The 26,622-nt window shown below is 38.4% G+C and overlaps 1 protein-coding gene across 1 annotated transcript; it reads right to left on the reverse strand.

The window, feature by feature from the left end:
* Positions 1–3,016: 3,016 nt before the first annotated feature.
* Positions 3,017–26,622, reverse strand: WDR12 (WD repeat domain 12). The gene is made up of 14 exons (XM_039354692.1): positions 26,390–26,622; positions 22,521–22,615; positions 21,003–21,097; positions 19,579–19,685; positions 17,668–17,783; positions 16,023–16,177; positions 14,902–14,947; positions 13,636–13,727; positions 12,996–13,136; positions 12,783–12,888; positions 11,613–11,745; positions 10,807–10,879; positions 6,232–6,311; positions 3,017–5,965 (listed from the first exon to the last, which is right to left on the reverse strand). The coding sequence occupies exons 1-13, from the start codon at positions 26,551–26,553 to the stop codon at positions 6,234–6,236; spliced, it is 1,401 nt and encodes a 466-aa protein (XP_039210626.1). The 5' UTR covers positions 26,554–26,622; the 3' UTR covers positions 3,017–5,965; positions 6,232–6,233.

Below are 26,622 nucleotides of genomic sequence, written 5' to 3' on the forward strand. Positions count from 1 at the left end.
AAACCAGTGGTTCAAGAGATCATACTGTATCCTAATTGCTGAAATCTTGATACAGCTTTGTGTGGTGTGTGCAAGATTGCTGTCTAAGAAACAATGTGCATATATAATGGAATGTACTTCTGTATATTATGCTTCTAACTAATGGTGATGAAAAAATATGAAAAAAATACTTGGAGCCATGACTAGGATTAGCCAGTTCCAAACCACCACTGTCTACATTTCACTCAAAGAAGATGGATGCTGCTTATTATTTACTAAGGGTTTCTGCTAGGAACATGTGATCATTGCAATCAGTGGTGCTGCCAGCAAAGCCTCTGATTAGTTGCCACTGGAAATAGTTCCTGGAAAACAAAAGTGACTGATGTTTTACATTTATGTAAATTATGTTTTTTTTACTTCTCTCTTTCCAACCTGAACCACTACTAATCACCATCACTATTTCACGGAGTGGAAGCATATGAGCCATTAGTTTACAAAAAAGGACTGCTATCCATGAACTATATTGTGTGTTTGTGCATGAATGTGTGTGAATAAATGTATATCTGTATCCAAACACAGAAATGAGGCTAATGCTAGGTTACTATTTACCAGCTGCAAGTAAGAGATTTATTATAATGCCAGTGTGGATTAAGAGAAGCAAAGGCTTAATACTTAAGTAGTCATCTCTAAGAACATTCCTATTTCACGATTCTACAAATCCTTAGCAGTCTTTATGTTATATTTATATAAAAGGAATCCAGAAAATAAATTGGTACATCCCAGTTAAATGTAAAACAACTTATTTAATAAATATGTGTATACCTGTCTACATTTATGTAAATCTGTTTTAGGAAAAAAATCATTTTTTTCCTCAGCTATATTTATAGAAGCATAGCTCAAAATAAAAAAAAATAGTTATATTCAAATCAGCTGACATCAAAATACAAATACTTTTTCAAAAGAACATTGTTACCAAAAACTAAAAGTATTTAAAGCTATTTTAGTTTTTTCTGAATGTAAATTATAGACAATAGGTAAACTGCAATCAAGTTGGCCTGATAGACTCAGTGGAATATAATAGTTTGTTATTCAGTGAGGCTTACATCTGAGTAACCATGTCTAGCATCTCACTTCAAGTTTTAGGATGAGCATCTTTTCATCAATGCAGGTTGTAAAACAAAGGAAAATTCATTTCATTTGTCTTCTGGCTTAGATTGCCTGACCCAATTCTCTGCTTTCACATTTAATTTGTACAAGTACCAGCTGCAAAGTTCTCTAACAGAGCAGTACCATTCTGTTCTATAGCTAGCACTGTTTCTGGTACAATTCCCTCTGCCAAAGTTAGCAAGTGATTGCCTAAGCACAATTTAATTACCTACCTTGAGAATTATATTACCTGAATACCTTAGTACAATTAGTAGTTTGCTTCTTAAAAACAGATCAAATAAATGGAGATTTTAATTGCTTAAATTTAATACATGCCTTTCAAAATAATCCAAAATTACCAAACTATTTCGTTAAAAAAAACTTACATTACTATAGCAATACGCAGTGAATTATAGCCCAAATAAGGGAGCCAGTGTGATATAATGGAGAAGATGATGACCTAGAAATCGAGAGATGGTGAGTTCTAGGTTTCAAGATAAAAATTTAGTAATAATATATTGTATCACTCTCACTGCATCAAAAAGCAGTGAATACAAATAGCACGAACATATAATTCCTTTATATTTTTCAAAAAATGTCCTTTTTTAGCCCACATAGGCCTGCAAGTATGCATCAAGAGACAGATCAAAGCTTGCAATTCTATTAACATTTTAATAGTTTAAACCACAATTTTCTATTATGGCACAGCTGCACCATAAATGTAAAAGGTTTGTGAAGATTGCATTGACTTTCCATCAAAATGTACTTAAATCATAAAGGGAAAGCAAGTCTGTAATTGCTGTGTTCATGTGCTACACTCAGTCTAGTTACTGAATTAAGTCATTTTCTAGGTTCATACAATCTTTTCATTTATTATATTCATCACATTACTATACTGCCCATCTCACCAAAGGGACACTAACCAAGTAATATAGACTAGGCTCAGGTAGTATACTAGACTAGTTGTTCTCACCATGGACCCTCTTTAAATACCTTTTGTTGCCACGGATCAGGGACATAGACCACCAAGGCTTAATTTAATATTTAAATCATAACATTTCTTCAAGCTTTCATGGACCCTGTGACATCGCTGCTCCCAGGGGTCCATGGACCACAGGTTGAGAACAACTACACTAGACCATGATGGCGATAGTGATGATAATAATTTTGTCTGTGAGAGCCGCTTTGGTGTAGTGGTTAAGGCACCAGGCTATAAACTTTAGTCCTGCTTTAGGTGTGAAACCAGTTGGGTGACCTCGGCCAGTCACTCACTCTCAGCCTTAGGAAGAAGGCAATGGCAAGACACTTCTGAAAAACCTTGCCAAGAAAATTGGAAGGGATTAGACCAGGAATTTGGCATTAGACCTGTCAACAGGAATTAAGACTACATAATTATTATTAATGTTATATTCCAGGCCCATGGAGGCCTACCATACTGAAATTATAACTCGTTTCCTGCTTCCCATTTGCTACAGGAAATCATTAGCAGAAAACTAGCAGAAAAAAAGCTGGTTTGTATTTTAGGGAGGAATTAAATCCCCAGCATAGCTTGCAAATTAAAGCATATGTACTGAAAATACAATAAAAATATGTCAACCACATTAAGAGTAAAGAGAAGTCCTGGCAATAAAAATCTGGGGAACATGACTTCAGGACTCTTGAAAATCCAAAGATGATGCCACCCAAGAAGAATTTCACATGTGAAACAGCATTCCACATCACTCCAACTTCTTCTCCTGCATGATTCGTGCTTAGCCAAGTATTGAGCTGGGATGAAATCAAGAGGCATTGTTTCAGGCTGATCATAAATGCATCATTCAAATATGTAAGGTCATCAATTAATTAGTCAATATAGTAATGCTAGTCAATAATATTAATTGAATTACAGAAACAGAATCAACCAAATTTTATTATTCCACGTGGATTAGATATTTAGGAATTACAAAAGACAGACAGCAAAGAAGGAAAAGTAATTATGACTTTTTTTGCCACAGCAGAAAAGAATTTAAGATTATTTTACTTCAGCATAGCATGCTAGAATAACTACAGTTAAAATTCTTTTTCCTAAAATTCTTTTTCCCAAATATTTTCAATTTCTCTGCTTATTTGATTCTGCACATGAGGAAAAAAAATTCTTGGAAGAATTACGTATTGTAAATATGTAACCCTAAAAGAATCAGATCAGGTAAACCATATCATATATGCAAAAGTTATACATACCAAATCCTAAATATCATTTCATCGCTTAATTAATACTATTTGGAATACAAAATATGCTCAACAGATACAAGCTGAGTCAGCCTCCCCAATCTGTCAAGACAATACCATTCCTCCCCAATATTCAGAAAACTATTTAAAATTTGCTCTAGAAATTGGAAAAAAGTAGAAACAACTTCCAGCCCTAACTGCTCCTTTCTTCTCCTATTCTAATAGATTGTGCTGAGGAATAGGTTACTTTTCCCTTTGAAAAAAATGCATCTTTTGGGACATACAAGCTTAATACATAGCAACATTCAGTGCTGCAGAAGGCTCAAATATGGCCCTGTATTCCATTTGAGTGTAAAGTGTGACTACTGATGAATCTCAGGCTTCAGTCACCAGATGGAATAAAATTAGGCTGTTGAAAATGAAAGGCACATTGGATTAACTGTAGATGCTCCCCACCCACTCTTGAAAACAAATTATCCTGATACACATGAAAATCCATTTTTGTAGTCTAACCAAGAAATATGCTTAGCTGGACAGATTCCATGCTATACCCAACTAGGATTTGACCTATATTCAGTTTGAAATATGCTTGGCTCCTGGACAACATATAAACATAAAAACAATACATATAAAAAGAGAGCATGGTGACTAGTTGCATCAAGCTGCAAACCAAATACAAAGGTTATTGAGGACAGCAAATTTTACTAGCTCTTTCAGTGCCATTGTAACTTTGAATGGTCAGTAAGTGAATAGTTGTGCCTGTATTTACATCAGTCTGGAGTACTAAATCTGGACAGGGAGAACTACTAAGAGCTAATATGATGGAGTGATTAGGTTGCTGCACTAACATGAGGGAGATGCTGCTTCAGATCAATCCTTGGCCATGGAAACATACAGCGTGACTTTGGCTGATCAACCCACTCAGCTGTTTTTATTATGGGGAAAAAAGGGGGGGGGTGTGGAGCACTCTGCACAAGCTCTTGAATGAAACACATGATATACATTTAACAAACAAATGATGATATGAGCTGCCTGGTACCCTTTCAAACTGTTTAATTTTCTATTTTTTTTCTTTGTCCCCTCTACTCTACACATTTCTCTTTTCTCCTTTCCCTCCCTTATTTGACTATTATTTTCGCTTTTCCTTGTATTTTTGTTTTATATTTTGATAAATTAATAAAATGTTATTACTAAAAACACTTTTTTAAGCAATGAGAAGCACACTCAACCCCCCCATCCCCCTACTTTCTCCATGGCCCCAAAGTGGAAGTCTTTTACAAATGTTACTGGTTACTAAAAGAGTTTTCTGTTGAATTGGGAATCTTCTGCTATCTTTAAAGATGCACTTACACTGCTAAAGTATCAAGAGGGACCCGGTTATAAGGTCAAAGGCAAGAGGCCAAGGAATCCATGCTAAATGTTGTCCAGGACTTTAGAAAGGCCAGACTGACACACCACAAAAATCCTTTAAAAGCAACTACTTTTGGGTGTCAAAGAAGAGGTACTTTGCAGAATATTACATAGGTAATTAAGGAACAGTCTAAAAATACCGTAAATGCCGGCGTACAAGGCGACCCGGCGTATAAGACGACCCCCGTCTTTATAGCTGGGCCGCATTCCTAGAACGTCGTCTTATACGCCGGAAACTACCAGTATTTCTGGCGTATAAGACGACTCGGCGTATAAGACGACCCCCGTCTTTGGCGCCGATTTCAGCGCTTGCGGAAGTCGCCTTATACACCGGCATTTACGGTATTCAAGACTTCATTTGGGCAGAAGAGGAAAAGGCATTTATATGGAGCAAGGCGCTATCAGAAAGAAATATGAGCAGAAGTATGTATTGTCACCTCTAACTCTCTGCAGCTAAGTGTTCGGTCTCTTAAGGATGACATTCAGAGAATGTCCATGAAGTAGTAAGAGGAAATTCTCAAATTGGCTCTTGGAGGATCACGTGCTTCCAGAGCCTATTTCATATTCAAAACGTCAAAGACTTCCTCAAATAGATATCCAAGGTACAGTAATATAATAGTGAAGAATTTGGGACTATCAGTAGGAAATGTCTTAACCAAGAGTAAGACTGACAATGTCCTGATTCTAGTTGCTTCTCGTAACTCAGCTGAAATGGAAGGCTTCAAAGGTTTCTCCCCCCCCCCTCGCCCCCAAATAACCATGCATTTCATCTTATCATTTCTTCTCAAAGCTAAATGTATTTATTTAATTAAAAATTCTTAAAAACATACATTTTATAGAATCACCATTAGCCGTCTGCAATAAACAGATTTCCAATTTAAGGACATTTCTTCTCAAATGGTTTAGGAAGCTGAAAATTATAATGAATTGAAACATTTAAATATAGTTGCACCAAATAAGATTATGTTAGTAACTGACATAAATACTATACTGAAATCCAGTATCATGTTTAAATGGTTAAATTTTTTTGTACTGTTCATATATGTACATTTAAAAAAGCTTTAAATACAAGGACAGCAATTTCAACCCTGAAGAAAGACAAGGAAATGAGTTTTGCTCCATGCCACAAGAGTACACATTTGACTGGCTCCAGAACATCCTTTCTACAAATAGCAGGACACTTTCTGTTCATATATGAGACGAAGATCCAGCAGAATCCTCCCTAGAGGGAAAAGAAATTAAATTTTACCAATTCATCATTGCTAACCCCTAGGTCATTTCCCACACTGTTTTGGAAAATCGTTAGAATCTAATGGGAAAAGAAGGAATGGACAAACATTACCTCTTTAAAAGGCAGTCTTGAACTCACAAGAATTTTTGGATATAGCCTATGATTTGTCTCACTATTAAACAATCCATTTTCTACATATGTGGTAAACAAGGTAGCTGTAGGGGAAGAGTTTTTGCTTTAACTGCCCTCTCACTTACTTTCATGCTCCAACATCTGAAGTGGCTGCTTGGTATCTGTAGCAATACAGTTTGTTGTCTGCTCCACCACTTAGCAACAACTGTAACACAGAGGGGGAGAAGACCAAATTATAAGAAGACACTATTACAAACTAATTGTTTTTCCAATCAAAAGGGATAAAAATGCAAAGTAACTAAGTCCCTGAAAACTGTATTATTTAAATAATAAAAAAAAAACACCATGACTTTTGTTTCTCAATAATTTCCAAATAGCAGGAAAATATTCTCCTAACAGCATTATCCCCAATATGGAAAAAACAGGAAAAAAAACTTCTCATGTTTGATCACTATTATCATCAGAGTATGATGTGGAAAATAAACAGTAACATGATTCAAAATGTAGTGTATCCCTGGGAAGTCTCTATTCCTGTATTTGAAAAGGAAGCATTTTTATATGCAATAATATTTATAATTGCTTGGCCATGTTCTGTTTCTTGTTCATGCAACTCCAGCTCAATTTTGTATCATGATGTTGGCTAGATTAACCATGCTTTAACAAAATGCATCAATATAATTTAATAAAAATAATTAACACAACATAGGAACCACTCAACTCCAAATTAACTCTGGGAGATGTACAATAAAATAGAAAGTGAAATATAATCATTATAAAATAAATAAATATTAAATAAATAAACAAGAACCAATAGTGAGTCTACTAACAGGAGCCCCCAATACCCTAACCAAGGCCTGGAAGAATAGCCAGGTGTTTAAGGCTTTCCAGATGCCATCAAAATGGCAGCCACACTGACAGCAGGAGGAATTTCACTGCAGATAAAGCACATTTCCTGGTTCGCAGGAGATGACATTGTTTAATTGAAGGGCCTCAGCGTGCCAACTCTTTTATATGGAACCAGCTAGGCTGATACCATGGTAGATAGGCCAGGTAAGGCTTTATAGGACATAACCAGCACCTTGAATTGGATGCCAATTGGAAATATGCCAATAACCAGTGCAACTGATAAATCAATGATCCAGGTGTACATGAAGGCATACCTAGCAGAATCCACACCTTTGCATTCTGGATCAGCTGGAACTTCTAGGTATCTTGTGGAGAGAACACTGCAATCTAGGAATCAAGCCATGATGGTTTATTTAGCAAATCTTGTTTAAAAAATCACTTGTGTCATACTCACTTCACATAAGGAGTGACTGTTTAACAAGACTTGCTAAGTAAACCATCAGGGCTTCACTCCTAAATGTTTAAACCATAAACAGAAGAGCAGTTTTAGTAAGGAAATAGTAGTAACTGTGAGAGGGATCTCGGAGTCCTAGTGGACAATCACTTAAATAGGAGCCAGCAGTGCGCTACAGCTGCCAAAAAAGCCAACACAATGCTGGGCTGCATTAACAGAGGGATAGAATCAAGATCACGTGAAATATTAATACCACTTTACAATGCCTTGGTAAGGCCACACTTGGAATACTGCATCCAGTTTTGGGCACCATGATGTAAAAAATATGTTGAGTACAGAAAGAGTACAGAAAAGAGCAACAAAGATGATTAGGGGACTGGAGGCTAAAACATATGAGGAACGGTTGCTGGAATTGGGTATGTCTAGTTTAATGAAGAGAAGGACAAGGGAGGACATGATAGCAGTGTTTCAATATCTCAGGGGTTGCCACAAAGAAGAGGGAGTCAAGATATTTTCCAAAGTGCCTGAAGGCAGGACAAGAAGCAACGGATGGAAACTAATCAAGGAGAGAAGCAACCTAGAACTAAGGAGAAACTTCCTGACAGAACAATTAACCAGTGGAACAACCTGCCTCCAGAAGCAGTGAATGCTTCAACACTGGAAATTTTCAAGAAGAGATTGGACAGCCAAAATAAGGTTTAGCTTATTTTGTTAGAGTGGGCGGTGAAGGGGCTGCAACTGCTTGGGAATTTTGCAAAGAGATATTTTTACACAATTGGTTGAATCACAGTGCAAACAAAACAAAACAAAACCTGGATGCAAGAATGAGAAGGAAGGAAATAAATAATTTGGATCTGCTGAAACACAGTTCCAGTTTACCATCTTTTTCTTCAGCCAGTTTTTATTATTAACATAGCTTCCCTTGGTTCAATTGTTTTGGTTTTGAAGAAAAATGAATTCTAAATATTTAGAATAAAGCTGGGATGAGATTGAAGAAGAGGACAGGGCCCTTGAGACTGCAAGCTCAACCATTTGTTTATGATACCCATGTCCCTCCAGGCTTGTCAAGGCTGCTAGGAAGGTGCTATGTGATTGGATCCATGCAGCAGTGTCAGTCTCTTTGAGGGAAGAAGTGTTTCTGTTGCCTTGAAGGAAGCACAGTGCACCTCCTCCTAAAAAAGCTACTGCTGGATCCAACAGTGTGGAAAATTTCTATCCTGTTTTCAATTCTCCTTTTTAAGAAGTGGCTGGGCTATAGCTCCAGATGGCCCTTTTGGAAACAACTTATCCAAAGTTGGGATGGAGCGGTGCTGCCATCCTCATTCTCCCAGATCTCTCAGTGGCTTTCAGTTGATCATGGTGTTCTTCTGGACCATCTGTAAGGATTAGGAGGGGGTAGCATGGTGTGGCAGTGCTTCTCTCCCTTTCTCTGTGGGCAGTACTGTTCTAATCAACGGGGTGGGAGGGGTTGAGACTGAAGCCCCTACTTGTGGGGTGTTTCAAGCCTTCACACTTTTACCCCTTCTGTTTAATATTAGCTACATGAGGCTGTGTGTGAGTCATCTATTGATTTGGGGTTGACAATAATGCTGTCAAAATCTTGTGCAAATGTCTAATAGATGTCAGGATTTGAATGGAGAGAAACAGACTCAGGCTCAACCATAACAAGACTAAGTGGCTTCAGTATTTGAGCCCCCAATCCCAGAAATTTTCTGGATGGGCCTTGTAGGCAATCTGAGTTTTTCTAGGCCAGGGATATCAAACTGCCAGCCCGTGGCCGGATGAGTCACGAGGAAACCGCGCCCACTCCATTGCCGGCAATAGGGGAAAAGCTCTGATATGTCGCGCAATATCACATGATATTGCGAGTTTGACATGTCTGTTCTAGACTCACAATTTCTGCTCAAAGAACAGATGACCGCTGTGACCAAGGAGGTCTTTGCACTGGTCATTCACACTCCAATCACCACACAGGATGATTACTGCAATGTGCTGTAGACAGAGCTGTCCTGGGAAACCACCTGGAAGCTGCAGAATGCAGGGATATGGGCAATGATGGGCATGCTGTGATATGTAACATTGCTGCTCCACTACTGACCACTTATTTGACTTTCAGATACCAGCTCCTTTATGACCACAATTGAGTCCAACATTTCTGTTGCTAAGTGAGGTTTGCCCCATTTTACAATCTTTCTCATCATAGTTGTTGAATCATTGCAGCTGTTAAGTTAGTCACACGGTTGTTCAATGTATCTGGTTCCCCATTCACTTTGCTTGTCAGGAGGTCGCAGAAGGTGACCACGTGACCCCAAGGCACTGCAACTGTCATACATACGAGTCAGTTGCCAAGCATTTGAATTTTGATCATGTGACTACAGGGATGCTACAACGGTCATAAGTGTGTGAAAAACGGTCATAAGTCACTTTTTTCAATGCCGTTGTTAACTTCAAACCATCACTGCATGAACTGTTGTAAGTCGAGGAGTACCTGTACAGATTTTTGTGGTACCATTGTAATCTTTCATAAAATTACTATTTAAAAAAGGCCTCCATGGCACAGGATCTTGCTATTTGAGGATCTACCGATCTCTGACCCATCCTGTACAATCATATAAAGTGAGTATGTTCTGTATCCCAACGATCAAACACAGTCATTTGATGGGAGTTGGCCTTCTCTATCATGGTAACTGCCTCTCATTTTTATAGAAGATTCCTGGGGCAAATGTGCTTAGATATCTTAGCCCTTTGAGGTAATCCTGGAGAAATTAAGGAGTTGTTTCATTCTAAAACAATGCTAGTTTGGAAGCATTAAGGAAAAAAAAAAGGCATTCCTTAAGTCTCTTGAAGACTTAAATCCTCAACTACCAACTCCTAACAGATTGCAATGTCTGATCCAGCCATCTTAGAGGGATGTTATTTGACTACACCCTTGCTTTAAAAACAAGGGCAATTTTAGCCCTAAGAAAACCGACTCTGCCCTATACTGTCTGGGCTATTTCCCCCTTTTTTGGCATTTATACATTTGCATTTGCATGCATTCGTATGAGATTCATGTGAGTTTACTTATGCAATACTAACTTCTGTAGCTTTTAACATTAACAATAATTTCAATTAATTTTAAGTGTCCTGTTGTGAGTTTGGATAGTGGCTATAATTCTTTCTACTGAGAAGTAAGAAGCACCTATTTCCATAATTAAAGATTTGCAGTGCCCACATCTGATTCCTGCGTGTCTCATACCTGTTCTGTCACCTGTCTCTCTACACACCCAAGTTTGCATATTCACACAAACAGAGGATACTGACAAGAGTCCTGGAATATTTTATGTGATGCAGAGTTAAACATTAGTTCTGTACTCAGTTTTCATCCGATTCTATACTTTCTTGAAATATCAATTCTTACCCCAGCTTCGGTCCACTCCACACAGAAAACTTTGTCTTCATGAGCCGCCAAGTCATAAAGAGGAGCTTTGCAACTGATGAGATATAGATTATTAAAGCCAGTTTTAGTGTTGTGTTGTTAGTGTTATGTTGTGTTGTTACCTCAATGATATGACTCTGATAGTTCTTTGCTAAAACAAATAAAGTTCCCTCTCAATCCATTTTATCTCCAACTCCTCTTTCTCTAGTTTCTTTTTCTTTAAATCTAAATCTACCAGGACACACATATTGTCCACCCATCTGAGATGAAACAAAAATATTACTTAAGTTGATCTTGACTCCTGGCAATGTCCATATAGAAATGCTATTTTCTTTGCTATGATTTTTTTTTTCAATTTCCGAATGTACCATGTAGCTTTTTCAAGATCAGGCATGGTATGATAGCCTTGCAAGTCCTTTAGTACTAAATTCAGACTAAAAAAACATGTTGGGCTCTATTCACAAGTTAAAGTGATAATATCACTTAATTTATTTAATTTATATGCTGCCCATCTCACAGTCACGGGACTCTGAGCGTCTTACAATGTCATGTATTGCACATGCATTCTGGTAGAGAATTTGGAGGCACATTTTGCAAAATTCACTTGCATGTTCAGATCTAGTGGCTCACCAAGAGTATCCTTGAAGTAAGATTTATTAACCAATGAGTATATTTTAAAGTAAGAACTTGCAAACCCTTAAAACTGCAGTTCTTCATTTTGTGTGTCATATAGTAATCTGAAATCATATATAAAATGCAACCAACGAGAACTTCAGATTTCAGCTTACCTCCTTGTATCCCAGAGTTTGACAATGTTATCTAAAGAACCAGAGATAAGTTGCTGCTCTTGAGTAGGAGACCATTTTACTGAAGTCACCCAGCCAGTATGTGAGGTGAGAGAAAGTAACACCAAAGAGCCATCTGAAACAAGACAGATTCAATAGCCACAAAGTACAATATACTATAGTTATTGAAAAGAAGCCGAGATAAATTCATACTTGATACAAAAGCTCGTAATGGTCTTCTTGGAAAAAAAAAAACCAGCCAGAAATACAAAAAGATTATTCCTTTGTAGGGTTCCAATTTTAGTTTGCTAAGGTAGAAGTTGATAGGCAATTTGTGGTAGTGATGCCAGACTATGGATGCCATCTCAGCTAGATAGAGAATGATAAAGGAATAATCCTATCACAGTCTTACCTGTGCTATTTGTGACCACCATTCCAGAGCTCAGCCACTCATGAGCTGAATAACTTCCTTTAAAATGTAAACTGGATTGTTAAAATAAAGTGTCATGATACTGATACAACTATAGAAATCGGACACCTATTGGCCATGAGCAGTGGCCAAATATGTGAACCACCTGTTCACTGTGTGGATGCCACTTCCGGAAGTCCATTCTGGGCCTGGGCAACAAAAAATTAGCTACCGGTTCTGCCAAAGTGGTGTGAACTGGCTGAATCCCATAAGGAGAGATAGGGGAAGCTGCCATATCAATTTCATTGACATGGTATGACTAGTAGAAATGTTGCAGAGAATAAGGGAGAGATCTTTCCCATCATCCCAACCCTAACCCTGACTCTTTGATCTAGAGATGCTAAGATCTTTTGCAAGTAAAGTATGTCCTCTATCACTGTGTTTGCAAGAAGTGAAAGAGAAGGCGAGACGTGGCCATTACTTTTCTGCCACATCAAGAATGCCACGTTATTATTCAAAGAATAATAACCAATTTAGGCAGGCATTACAGAGGTTTCTCAATTCCACAGTTGACATGTGAGTAACCACTCCTGGTTAGAAAGCCTTATTAGAAAGCACATTCCAAAGTACATGAACTCTGTACAATGCTACGTCAATTAGTCAACTAAGTAAATGAGTGATCTTAAACTTTAATAATCAAGGCACTGAAAAAATTCTTACACACACACACACACACACACACACACTCACTCACTTCTACTCACCTTTGCTCCGAGGATCCCATAACCGAATGTGTCTGTCAGTGCTTCCAGAGGCTATACGCCGACAAAGTGGTGAGTAGGCTATTGAATTAAACACTTTGTTTCCTGTCTATGATATAATAAAAAGTGTAGTAAGTAGCATTTTATACCTACTTTTGGAAAAATATAAATAAAACCAATTTAAATGCAGAAAACTCATGTTAAAATGGCATTTACCAAAGTGGATTTAAAGCTTCCAGTTTCAACATCCCAAATTTTAATTGTGTGGTCCCATGAAGCACTGCAGATTTCATCTGTATCTGACCAAAGTACTGAAGACACGGATTCAGTATGACCAGAGAGGGTTGCAACAGGAGTCTAGACATGAGGAATAAAGACCAATAAAAAAATGGCTAACACTGGGTTTTTTAAAAATAGAAAAATTTAATTATCAATTAAAAACTAAATTGGGGAAATAAACCAGTAGAAGACAATATACATTGCTTACTGGTGTACACTGCTTAGAGAGTGCTTGCACTTAAAGCGGTATATAAGTCTCATAAATAAATAAATAAATAAATTGCAATCCAGTTGCATAATGTTGCCAAGTAACATGGAATTTTCCATGTAGTTACTAAGAGCTTGAGAGAGATGTTACTTTAGAAAGCATTAGCAGGACCTACTGGTATATGGGCAGATGAGTAGAACCTAGGCATGTCTTAGTCATAGTTACATTCCTTGAGAGTTCAGTTATTTAAGTGAATTGTGAATAAAGCATACCATGTGAAACATGGGGGGGGGGGATCACTATCAGTCATCAACCCTGGCAGCTGCCCACATGAATCAAGCCAAGCCTGACTCCACTCATTCTTCTTACTCTTGTTAGTCCCAACTGCTCGGTTTTTTGCTTTTTCCTTGGTCTGTTTACTACTTCCTCCATCTCTGCTTCATCTTCTTCATCGGCAGGCACTGAAATGAAAATGAGATAAGATTTAAAAAAAAGGAAGGACAATAATCACACACTCATAATCTCAAATAAACACAAATAGCCTAAATTAGCTATAAGTTATTTTTTACCTCTTGGGTTTCAACACATTTTCAAAGCTCATTGAAGGAAATGGAAGAAGAGAAATAATCTGGATCTTTTCTTAGATGTTATTAAGCAGGCACTCTGTCTGTGTCTATTATCTACCTACCTACCTTCTATCTATTAGCATTTTCTTAAGCATTGTTCTCAATTTTATGGAATGTGCAGGATAATTCAATCCAGCCTCTTGAGAAAGACCAACCTATTTTACCCAGAAATGTTCTATCTCTGATGTCTTGAGTCTAGCCAGTTAATCAAAAAATTATTTAGTCATGAAATCCACCTTGCTAACAACCCTTGTGGAATGAAAAAGTCTAGTCTTCATTTCTTTATTGTATAAGTGAGATGAACATATGAAGAACGGCTGCAGGACTTGGGTTTGGCTAGTCTAAAGAAAAGAAGAAACGGGGGCAACATGATAGCAGTATTCCAGTATTTGAGGGGCTGCCACAAAGAAGAGGGGGTCAAACTATTTTCCAAAGCACCAGAGGGCAAGACAAGAAACAATGGTTGGAAACTGGCCAGAGAAGCAACTTGGAATTAAGAAGAAACTTCCTAACAGTCAGGACAATTAACCAGTGAACAGCTTGCCTTCAGAAATTGTGGGCGCGCCATCACTGGAGAATTTCAAGAAGAAACTAGACAATCACTTGTCTGAAATGGTATAGGTTCTCCTGCTAGAGCAGGGGGCTGGACTAGAAGACCTCCATGGTCCCTTCCAGCTCTATTCTATTCTATAAGGGGATGGAACTAAATTCTGGAACTGAATTCCACTTATTCAGGCTTCTCACCATGAAATTAGCTTATCATATGCTTTACAAGATGTACCATTTTATATATGACTGCTTCATACACTGCAACTATAGAGTCAAAAGTAGTACCATGTGGGTAGGAATCTACAATTTTGCACTAAAATGCTACATTTAGAATTGTATGACAATAAACACAGCATCTTTGCACCACGGAAGTACATTCACAATTGTTAGGAAGATACATGTGTTGGAGGGGTGTGCTATGGGCAAAAAATAATGCTTATGTCTAAAATATTTCTCTTACCTGCAGACCATATCTTCAGCATTTTATCCCAGGAGCCACTGCAAAACTAATAAAAAGCACAAAATTTGAATAAAATGGTAAATATCTGATTTGATCTGATTCCAGCCTAAATTAATATCCTTGTGTTCAAGCCAGATTTGCACTGAATCCTGGGAAGTTCCTCATCATCTGCTCTCCCCACATGTCCAGCCTGCCCTGGGGTAGAGTTGCTGCTGCAGCAGAGAAGCTGATGCTTCAATTACTTCGAGATATTGTCCATCAGTGGCAGAAAAATATTCCCAGTGATTCCAACGACACTGAATTTGTACAGAGGCCTCCAGGGTCTTCTTGGCCTTAAAATGTAAAATCTCTGTTGCCATAATGTTCCCCAACACTGTTGCCCCCATTATTTCACTAATCCAACTCCACCTCAGATTAAGAGACATTAGTATCATCAACAAATAATAATGCAATTCATACATGGTATGACAGAAATGCCTAGAAATTCAAGGATGAAAGAAAGGGAGGAGAGAAAGCCAGCATATGTCATTTGTTAGATATATATCTCTCCTTTCCCCTACCTGAACCTACACTCTCCAGTCCGAATCCATTGGCTTTTGCAAACTCTAAACATCTGTATTTCATCAAAACTTTGGAAGGAAATGCATTTAAAGCCCTTGGCAGTTAAAACTGATGTTATTTAAAAACACCATCCTTAGGAGTACTTGGGAAAAGGTCAATTAGAGGGCCAATGCCAGCCATCATCTTACCTGTGATGGAATGTTACCTAGATTCCTGGGGGGGGGGTAGGAGTACATTCCAGAAGAGCAAGAGACAATGCAGTTTAGATAGTTTGTGTGAGAGAAAGAAGGTGCAGATGAGTCCTCCCTAATAATTTCCAGGGTATATGATTTAGGGTGCAAGTAGTCTGCTTTAGTTTGGCAAGTGTCTATAAGTGAGGAACAATAAAGAAATCTGCTCACAAGAATCAAAATGTGTCTTTCTTAATTTTCAGAGCCTTACAAGACCATGTTGTAAGGTTTTGATCTGAATGTTCAAAAGAACTGCAGTAGTGTTTATAGTACAGCACACTTGTCTACTTTTTAGAATTTGACAGCAGAGGAGGAAGGCACATAACTTACTTTGGTCCTTGAACTATCCACTGCTACAGATTCCACACTTCCTGCATGTCCCCTGCAGCAATGAAGAGCCCTCACTTTGTTCCTTTCCACGTTCCATTCCCAGAGGAGGATAGTCTGGTCCATAGAGGCAGTGAGTAGCAAGCATGACAAGCTGTCTGAAGAATATAGGCAAGGATACACTGAGCAGCATTTCCTAAAACCAATCATCCAATTTCATTCTACCCCAGAATCTGGTAATGGGATAAAAAAAGCAAAACTCTACAGCAAAACCATAATTAGATTTAGGGTATTTAAAATGAGACGCTCCACTATACCTAAAGGAATACATACATTTTAAGGAATATGAAGATCAGTGGTAATCCATAAGTATTGATTACTATTGTATGAACCAATAATCTTATGTAAGTAGGATCTGTCTGAATACATGGGATTCTGAGAATTATTTAACCCGCCTCTTAGGCCAGTGATGACGAACCTTTTAGAGACTGAATGCCCAAACTGCAACCCAAAACCCACTTATGCATCGTCGAGTGCAGGGTGGGTGTGGCCTATTGGGTGGGCGTGGCCCATTGGGTAGGCGTGGCTGTGGTGATAACGGCAGACTAGGTGGGACTAAAAGTTCAATCAATTCCAACTTTGCAAGATCTTTTTTTTCCCCCGTGAGAAGTTGAAATTGACTGATTGAACCTTTTTTTTTTGTACATGGCGGCGGAGGCCTAAAGCGAAAAGGTTTTATAAAACCCAGCTGAAGGCCTAGGACTGGGGCGACGGCGCGCGTGCCCAGAGAGGACTCTGAGTGCCGCCTCTGGCACCCGTGCCATAGGTTTGCCACCACTGTCTTAGGCCATACAGCTCCTCTCAGCTCCTGAAGGACAACCTCTTGCACAGTGATTGCCTATGTTTCTAAAGGTGAAATCTAGATGTTGCTTTAAAATCCGAAGACACCAAGTTGTTTTTTGTTTCATTTTTCAATAAACTTACGGAATTTAGCTACTATATTCCTTGCTGAAATGCCAACATGGATCAATGTTATGTAAACATATACTACTAAGAAGACAATACTTTCTGGTGCTGTAAATTAGAGACATAGCTACATTGCCATTATCCACAGCTACATCAGAAACACAGCTGAAGGATAAAAACCAGTCAAACATCCTCTTTTATATTAAGGCTGGGTCATAACTGGGTCTCTTTCACTAAATCTAGAGTAAAAATTAAGCCACATTTTTATGCATTTTAAAATAACACGTAGCTCAGCCTTAAATAACATAAAACGCTCCCCCCACTTTCCCCAGTTTCATTATCTTTCAAAACATGAGAGGCCAGGAAAAAGGCCATGGCTTCAGGTAAACAGAAGTCTGAAGCCTCTTGCACTATTGTTCCTGCATGTAAACAACACCAGGACAAAAATAACACAGCCCATTCAAATCCGTGAAAGATTGGAATGCTGCAGATCTTTTTTTCCAAAAAATCTTAACAAATGTGAAAGAAAGAATTTTAAAGAAAATTGAAGGTTTAACAACTGTTAAAGAGACAGCCATCATTTAGTGGAAAACAAAACAGCAACAAAAAAACCCAGAGCTGATTACAATAAAAGTCTATCACAAGGTTTTGAAGGAAATCTATTTTGCCCCTTTTTACTTACCTTTTTTAACCCAAGCTACATCTTTTACCACATCTACATGCCCAGCAAGTGTCATGATAGGTTTGCCTTCTACTGACCAAATCCGGGAAGTCTGATCATAGGAACCAGTCAAGATCCTATGGAAGTCAGAAGTAAAGAACATTTTTGAAGGTGTGCACAGCTCTTTATCAGTTTCTCCTCTAAAAATTTCAAAGATACCTGTCATGGTTCCATTAGATGAAACCAGTAAAAGAACTTCAAGGCAAGAATTCTTCCTTAAACAACATTTTATTAGGAAACAAAGTATCGGCACTTACATAGTTGAACCCAAAACAGAGATTCCCTCCCCCCAGATACAAAGTAACAAGTTGCAATTCCCATCCCACAAATGCTGTCATAAATCACATTCCCCAGTTAACGCAAGATTCTCACTGGGCTGCCCACCAAACCCTTATCAGACCATGTCCTTGAGTTCCCACACTTCTAAGTTGTTATGATAGCTAAACCCTCAAGCATTCATCTCATTGCCCCCCTCTTCTACATCTGAACTCTAAAGAATGGGAAAGAAGCAAAAGTAAAAATGGCTGCTGATTCTCAGTTGTCAGAGTAATGATATCTATTGTCACAGCGTTGACAATACCTACTGAACAGAACTTTCAGATTGTATGCAAAACCATGTTTTGTAAATGTAATGCCAAGATGTGACTGGTAATGAGTTATAAATACTGTGCATAGTTCAAAGCAGCTGACATTCTCCCATTTTTTTCTAGAAAAATATAGCTATTCCCCAATAATTCTTATTGTCCATGTAGCCATATAGCAACCATTACAGTTTACTATTTGAATGTCATGTCAAGGTGTTTACGAGGTTCAAACTCCATCTGCATTGTTTAGAAATTCCATATTTGTGATTTGTACCAAAAACAATTTAAGTGAGGCCAGAACTTGGCTATTACAAATCTGAAAATACGAATTCCACCCCATACCCATTCATTCTCCCGTTAATTTACAAAGAAAAAAATCATGGCAAAAAAAGTAATCATGTTTTATTTTGCCAATCATTCTGTGAGAAAAAGAGCCACTAATATAACATGCATGCTTAATGTACCCACTTAGTTTAAAGCAACAGTATAATCACTTTTGGCATTTGTCTGAAAAGAATGGAAGGAGCTTATTATAATTTAATTTGCACCCTTATTTTTGAGGCCTCAGCGTTTTCTACGATAGCAGCTGTATATCTGGAAAGAGTGTTTTAACCTTATTGGTGATGCCATTTAATTTCACTGCTTCATATTTTTTTTCTTTTAACGACCTGCATCAGAGTAGAGTTGGGGCAACTAAATGGAGTTCAAGCGTATACTAGTCAGATGCCCTTCCTGATGCCAATTACTCAGTATGCCCAGAGAGAAATATCTGCTGCTATCTAGGATCAAACTCACCACCTCCTGACTGTGAGACGAGAGCTCTACCTCTAGGCCACCATGCTGCTCAATTTCACTGCTTTATATATTTATGACAAATGAATCAATAGAAGGAGTATTTATTTATTTTCTTATTTTGCCTGGCTATATTAGTATAGGATAAACCCGCTTTGAATGCATCATTTACCTAAAACCTCGATGTAGAGAAGGAAGATGGATTATAAGAATTTCTGAAAGAAGCAACAGTGCCTCAGAGAAATTAGTCTTAAAACTGATTTAAAAACTTTTGGCAAAGGACAATGACCGTCCTAATACAGCTGATAAAAATTGAATAGTTTTGGATGAGCATCTCATTTCTGAACTACTGATGCACAGAAGAGAGAAAGGGGCAAGGAAAGATGGATAAACTTCTAGAAGAGTAAAGCACAAGAACCTATTTAAAAGCAAACTTAGTGCAGTAAGCTGTACCAGAAATCAAAAAGAGCCAAAAGCAAATTTAAAAATCCCTTGCCATTCTTCTGTAGCTTCAATAGAACTGATCCAGTCATCATGTAGCATGCACTCTTCAGGCTGGGGTGCAGTATACTTTTCTACATATTCAATTTCTACTACATCTTCCTGTATGTGGAAGAAAGAAAGAAACATTAACTACTGTACTATAAAACAAAATCCAGGAAATAAGCCTACAATCCCACATGCTAGGAATGGAAAACATGTTACTATATTACATAAACCCCATCAATCCTAGTCAGCACTGCCAGGAATGCTGGGAGTTTTTATCATCATCATCATCTAGAAAATGACAAGTTCCCCAGCCTTGCTACTGTCCCTTGCCGTGGTTCAATGGAATCAAGGGACTATACTTCCAAATCAACATACCACTTGCCCATCCACTCATCCATTGCATTTGCACTCTAGAACTGTCCATTCCATGGTGGAAATTACTGAGTTAGAGTCAGAATAGTAGTATAAAGTTTCTATTGGTCAAAAGTACAATTAAATGTATAACCTAAAAAAAGTAACTTCTTACAATCATTCACTTTTCATTAAAATGTTTTTGAGTTTGGGAAAAGTTGAACAAATGTTTGTATCCAGTTTTGACTTCCATCAGCATAACAGGAACAAGGAAATAGATCTGATTTTTTTTTTCTTCCTTCCAAAAATGCTCCAGATAGTTGGGGGACACTTTGTATAGGTCTGGGTGGTGCGGAGTATGGACAGATAGGAACTCTGCTGCTGGGCATGTTCAATCTATTCATGTGAGACTAAATCTTACACTTTCAAAATAAAATACACACAATATTTTCTTAAAAATAGTAATAGGCACTGGAACAGTAGCCGGTTACTATTGTTAAGTAAGAACCTCACTTTAGACTTCTTGTCGGCTTTCCCGTTGACTTTGCTTGTGGAAAACCAGCAGGGAAGTTTGCAAGCCAAAATCACATGACCATGGAATGCTCTGAAATCTGGGCTGGTTGCCTAGTGGCTGGAACACAATCACAATTGCGGGGATACTGTGGACAATTGGAACTTTGGGGACCAATCGTAAGTGCCACTAATTCAACACCATCACAACCTTAAGTGGTCACTGAATGAGATGTCAATAATTGAGGACCACCTGTAGTATATTAGTCTTATGTCTGTATGCTTGCAAGTCTGATAGTTTAAGTCATCATTAGAAAAGGCATCAAATCATATTAGAAGTGGCTACCAATGTACCTATCCATGTAAGTGAATACTGGTTGGTACTATGTATCTCAAAACCCAAAATGCACGAAGCAGAGATTAAACATAAATAGGTAGCATACCCATTAAAGTCTTCTGCATAGCTGCCAGGAAGAAAATTGCACTGCATTTTTAAAAATACATTTCTGAGAAATGTTAAAAAAATCATAACATTCACCTCTTTCCTCAAAAAACATTAAAATGGCTTACTGTTGAAATATTTTCCATTTCCATGTGTTTGACAAGAGACATACGCAAGAACTGTCCTTTGACAAGGAAGTCAAATTCCACATATTTGTGATCGTCTAGAAACAAATCAAAGGATCAAGTTACAACTTACATTAAGAGCAGATTTGGAAAATGTATGGTCTCTAAGATATAGTTTTTCTTTCATTGTTCTTGAATTTTTTAAAAAAGTTTATTCTCCAGATCACTAGTAAATATTACCAATACATATAAAATGGAATGCAGCATCTTAGTTGTTTTGCTAGATTCCTTTACAAAATATATTACTTGCTCTGGATTTCTTTGTAAAAACAATCATGAGAACAAAACTGAGTTGCTATTGCAGACAATCTGGCTTCATTCCAAAACTGCCAAGATAAAAAATTGTCTGTGTAAAGAAGCATCCGGGAAAGGAAGATTTTTTAAAAAAAGTTTGCTCTCTTTACAAGTAAATGAACATTCAACCGTAGGTTGTTGTTGTTGTTGTTAATTGCGAAGTCGTGTCCGACCCATCGCGACCCCATGGACAACGTTCCTCCAGGTCTTCCTGTCCTCTACCATCTTCTGGAGTCCATTTAAGTTCACACCTACTGCTTCAGTGACTCCATCCAGCCATCTCATTCTCTGTCGTCCCCTTCTTCTATTGACCTCAATCTTTCCCAGCATTAGGCCCTTCTCCAGTGAATCCTTCCTTCTCATTAGGTGGCCAAAGTATTTGAGTTTCAACTTCAGGATCTGGCCTTCTAAAGAGCAGTCGGGGTTGATCTCTTCTAGGACTGACCGGTTTGAACGCCTTGCAGTCCAAGGGACTCGCAGGAGTCTTCTCCAGCACCATAGTTCAAAGGCCTCAATTCTTTGGCGCTCAGCCTTTCTTATGGTCCAACTTTCACAGCCATACATTGCAACTGGGAAAACCATGGCCTGGACTATACGCACTTTTGTTGGCAGGGTGATGTCTCTGCTTTTTAGTATGCTGTCTAGATTTGCCATAGCTTTCCTCCCCAGGAGCAAGCGTCATTTAATTTCTTGGCTGCAGTCCCCATCTGAGGTGATCTTGGAGCCCAGAAAAATAAAATCTGTCACTACCTCCATTTCTTCCCCATCTATTTGCCAGGAATTGAGAGGGCCGGATGCCATGATTTTAATTAAGCCTATATTCTGCTCTGGGAAGCTCAGGGGGGGGGGAGGGAGGGGGTGATTTGGGAGGGGTTGGGGGAGGGTTGTATTGTTTTTTTGTTTGTTTGTTTGTTTTTTGTCTTATTGTAGTTGTCATTGTTTTTTTTCTGTCTTTGTAAAAGTTTTTAAAAAATTTTCAATAAAAAAAAATAATATTGAATCTGAAAAATATATAGTAAAGCAATTAGTTATCAAAATAAGTCAAGTCTGCATAATTATAAATACAAAATAAATGTGATTAGTTGTATGTTTTTGATATCTGATTTTACAATACCCCAGAGGGTTAGAATCAATATTAATGGAATCACATCTCAAATATAAACATACCATTTTTAGCTTCCAACAATTTGTTGATAATGTTACTGAGGTCAGCAACTTCAGAGGTAGCTTGGATAGAAAAAGGAACATCATCTACCATATATCTATAGAAAGAAAAGAATCACATATTTTAACAAAACATGGCATCTCAGACCTTCAGCTCTCTCAGGGAAAAATATGGCCAATAATTTGGGTTTTCAAGACTTCTGCTCAGACAGGAAGCAAATGGGGAGAACAGACATTTTTTATAAGAATTCCACAGGAGGAAAAAGTAAGTACTGTATTTTCCGGCGTATAAGACGACTTTCTAAATCATGCAAATCTTCTCCAAAGTCAGGGGTCGTCTTATATGCCCAGTCGTCTTATACGCCGGAAAATACGGTAACTTCAAAGTCTTGTATTCTGCACGATGGTGGGCTTAGCTGTGAGCAATGAAAACAAGTGTTCTCCTGAATGGCTTCTGTTTAGAAGATCTACTGAGATATGCTCATTGCCAGTGTGGGTGACTGACCAACTACTTCCTACAGAGTAACCGGCAACTCTTAAGAGGAATATAATATAGCCTGGTTCCAAGAAGAGCAGACTCCAGAATGTTTTCCAAGAAAATCTGTACCATTTTTTTCCTTAAGTGAAACGGTCAGAGGAGAAAACATGGAAGAAATGAAAGCCCTTCTACTGGTGGTACCCTAAAAAGCCAAAGCAAAGATTAAGATGTTTGTTATTTGCAATTCCTGTAGCATATTTATCTTACTACCTAAATAAAGCATATATTTATAGCCAATGGAAGCTTGTAGGTATCCTTCATGAAAAAAATCGAAGGACCGGAGTAGTTAATGGCCACGCTTCAGTTGATGGATTGTTTGCTCAAGTTTGCTATAATAGTTGGCTGAACACTAGTAGAAATCCTACAAGAAAATTTCCGCTTCTGAACGGTTGCACCAAGAAGCTCTCATTGGGGTGTGAGTGAAACATCCTGAAAAAAAGCTTGATCAACACCTGAGCATTGATCCCCTGAAGCTTACATACCCCCCACTAAGGCATGTAAAGAATGACAACTTATTCGATCAAATAATAAGCTTATAGCAGAAACTGGCAATCAACCATAGAAGCAAGCTAGTAGGTGGAATAAGAACCAAAAGCAAGTTTGAAATTGACAGAAATATATTACAGTAATGAAAGAACTATCTCATGGCTAAATCCTTAGGTGCTATCACTGAGAAATTCTAGCATACTAATAAATGCTAGATGCCTGGGAAAAATAAATATCTCTAAATTTAGCAACAAGGATTTAGGGAACTATAAATCAGTCAGTCTGGAATTGATACATAGGAAAATTCCAGAGATATTGATCTTAGAAACAACATAATAAGAATGGGACTTTCCATAAATCAGCATTAAGAATAATCTAAACTTAAGAATAATCTTAATACTTTTCCCAGGCATCTTATCTCACATTTTGATCGATATGGAAATTCTGTATATCTCAACTTCAGGAAAGAAATTGATAAAGGTGTCCACTGATGTGCCAGTTACTAAGCCAATGGTCAGGAAGAAATAATTCAGTAGGTACAAAAAGTAGCATGCTTGAAAGTTGTACTCTATAGATCAGAGACCCCCAGCCTATGGGCCAGGCTGCTTGAGTGTTTGGCCAGTGCGTGTGCACATGTGCATGTGTCACCTACTTGCACTGGTGCTAGCTGAGCCATGCGCCTCTCACCAGCGCTAGCTGAGCTGTGAGCTGCGTGCCAGTGCTAGCCAAGCCACGAGCCTCTCATCAGTACTAGCCGAGCTGCAAGCCGCGTGCCAGCATTAGCCTAGCCATGCACCGGCGCTAGCAGCCCCATTTGCGGAGCATGCATACTCTTGACACCGTTCACGCACACGTGCACACAGCCACATTTGCATGTGTGCGCATGGGTGCATAAAGGTGCCTGCTCCTTCCTTTCCCACCAGGCCGTCAACCCAGAAAGGCTGGGGACCCCTGCTATAGATGTTCATCAACTGTTCCTCACCAAATTGGAAATAGGTGCCACAACGATCAGTTTGGGATTATTTGTTTATTTAATTTTGGATGAAAATAAATGTTGAAATGTTAATCAATTTTGTAGATGATACAAAATTTTGCTAATATCCTACAAAATAAATAAAATTCAAAACAATCTCAGGTGAGAGAAATGAAGTAACAGAATGACATTTAACAGAAACATAAAATGTAAGGATGAATATTTGGCTTGGTAATGGTACTTATAATAAGGTCTTGAAACAGCATGTATTGCAAATAAAATACAAATCAACAGTTTGATGTGGCTGCAAAAAAAGGACATATGCAATGTTAGGAAAAATTCATATTTATTGGATGTGTTCAAACAGAGTCTTGACAACTGTCTGTCTAGATCAGGGGTGTTTCATCATACCAGAGCCGCGCCCATCCCATTCCCAGCAATGGTGAAAAAGCTCCGATACGTTGCGTGACGTCACGAGTTTGACATGCCTGGTCTAGATACTTTAAGTTCTTATACTAAGTTGGTGGTTCAGTGCTCTAAAAATGACACTTTGTAGTAATATGATTCTAAGAAAACCAGTATGATAAACACAATACAACTGTAATGCTTACAAGGGTACAGGTTTCACATGACTTTTCAAACACTAGTGTTGATATTAAAACCATAACTTCCTGTTATAAGTCCCAATCTGTATAAAGCTAGTCTACCTCACAGGGCACCACAATGGCACCACAACGCCACAACCAATTCAGAGAAACCAAGTTCAATAGAAATGAGCACCCAGGTGGTAGAAAGCTTTCATGCATTAAAAACTATACAGTTCTATCACGTTCGCCAAGCAAGTTAGTTTCGGACTAAAGCTTCTACAATTCCTTGTCATTAGCCATGCAAGCTGAATTTGGTGGGAACAGAAAATACAGCTGTTTAGAAGACACCAAACTGCCTATACATGTTTTATTGTATTTCATTGGGTTTATTAGAGTATATAGTTACATTCACATAACTGGCCTGCAGAATCAATGAGTTAATAATTTTTAGAATTTCTTTTTATTTCTATTATACACCCCCCCCCCAAAAAATTGGGAAAAAGTGTTTTTACGAAATAGGCTAATCAGGCAACGCTATCTACATACAACAGGTTCCCCACAAGATAGAAAGTAGGCGTGGTTCCATTTACCACGGAACTGGGTAGGCACAGCTCCCGGGTCTTGTCTACTTTCCTTCCTTCCTTGGTTTGATCAGGAAACAAGAATTCTTGCCTACAGGAACTCCTCTACACACAGACTGATATGGTTGGTTATGTACTATCAAGTGAGTGTTAACTGCAACAAATATCACTTCAAAATCCCGTTTTTGTTTCAATTATAACTCTATTGCATTCAGTGCTTAACAAATGAGCTGACTGCCATTCCAAAAACCGGCAACCGATACAGTTTATTGTATACAACGTTGCTCCCTGAAATCGTGGATGATGGGTTTTTATCACTCAAATTACATTTGGGCTTCCCCAACAAAAGGCTACATGGCCATTCAAATACAAACTACCTAAGTTATCCAACTGCCATAGTTACTACTGAAAGGTTGGTTACAAAACGGTACGTTTGCAAAGCCCAGATGCGCTCCGGCTACGATGAGCGGCCCGTTTTCCGCACAAAATCTTGGAGATAGCTCTCCAAAATTGCTGGGGTGGAGATGCCCTCCTCCCTCTCAGCTTTCATTTGAATTAAGTCGAAGAGGGCAAAAGTTTTGTTTCACTTTCTGACAAAAAGGAGAGGGAGGGGAGCCAAAGCTAAATTAGCGATGGTCCCAAGGAGAGACCCTTGAAAAGTTACAGCTCCAATTCTCTTTCTCTGAATCTTTCCCGTTCCCACTTACGTCGTGTTGCTGGTGAAGAAGCGAGCCTGAAGCTGTGCCATAGCAAAGATTACGGCCGGCGAGCTCCACAGTGGGCACGCAACACGCGAGTAGATGCCCGGCCTCTCCAAATCCGAAGATCCCACGTGGCTGAGATCCCCTTTGCCCAGTCCTGCTAGGCTCATGGATAGTTCAGAGAATGATTAGTAAGGTCTGTTCTTAAAGGTCAAAATCCAGCCTTGGAGTTTTAATAT

Source organism: Crotalus tigris, unplaced genomic scaffold (genome assembly GCF_016545835.1).
Source record: "Crotalus tigris isolate CLP2741 ecotype Arizona unplaced genomic scaffold, ASM1654583v1 scf7180000017568.13789103, whole genome shotgun sequence".
NCBI classification, from domain to species: domain Eukaryota; kingdom Metazoa; phylum Chordata; class Lepidosauria; order Squamata; family Viperidae; genus Crotalus; species Crotalus tigris.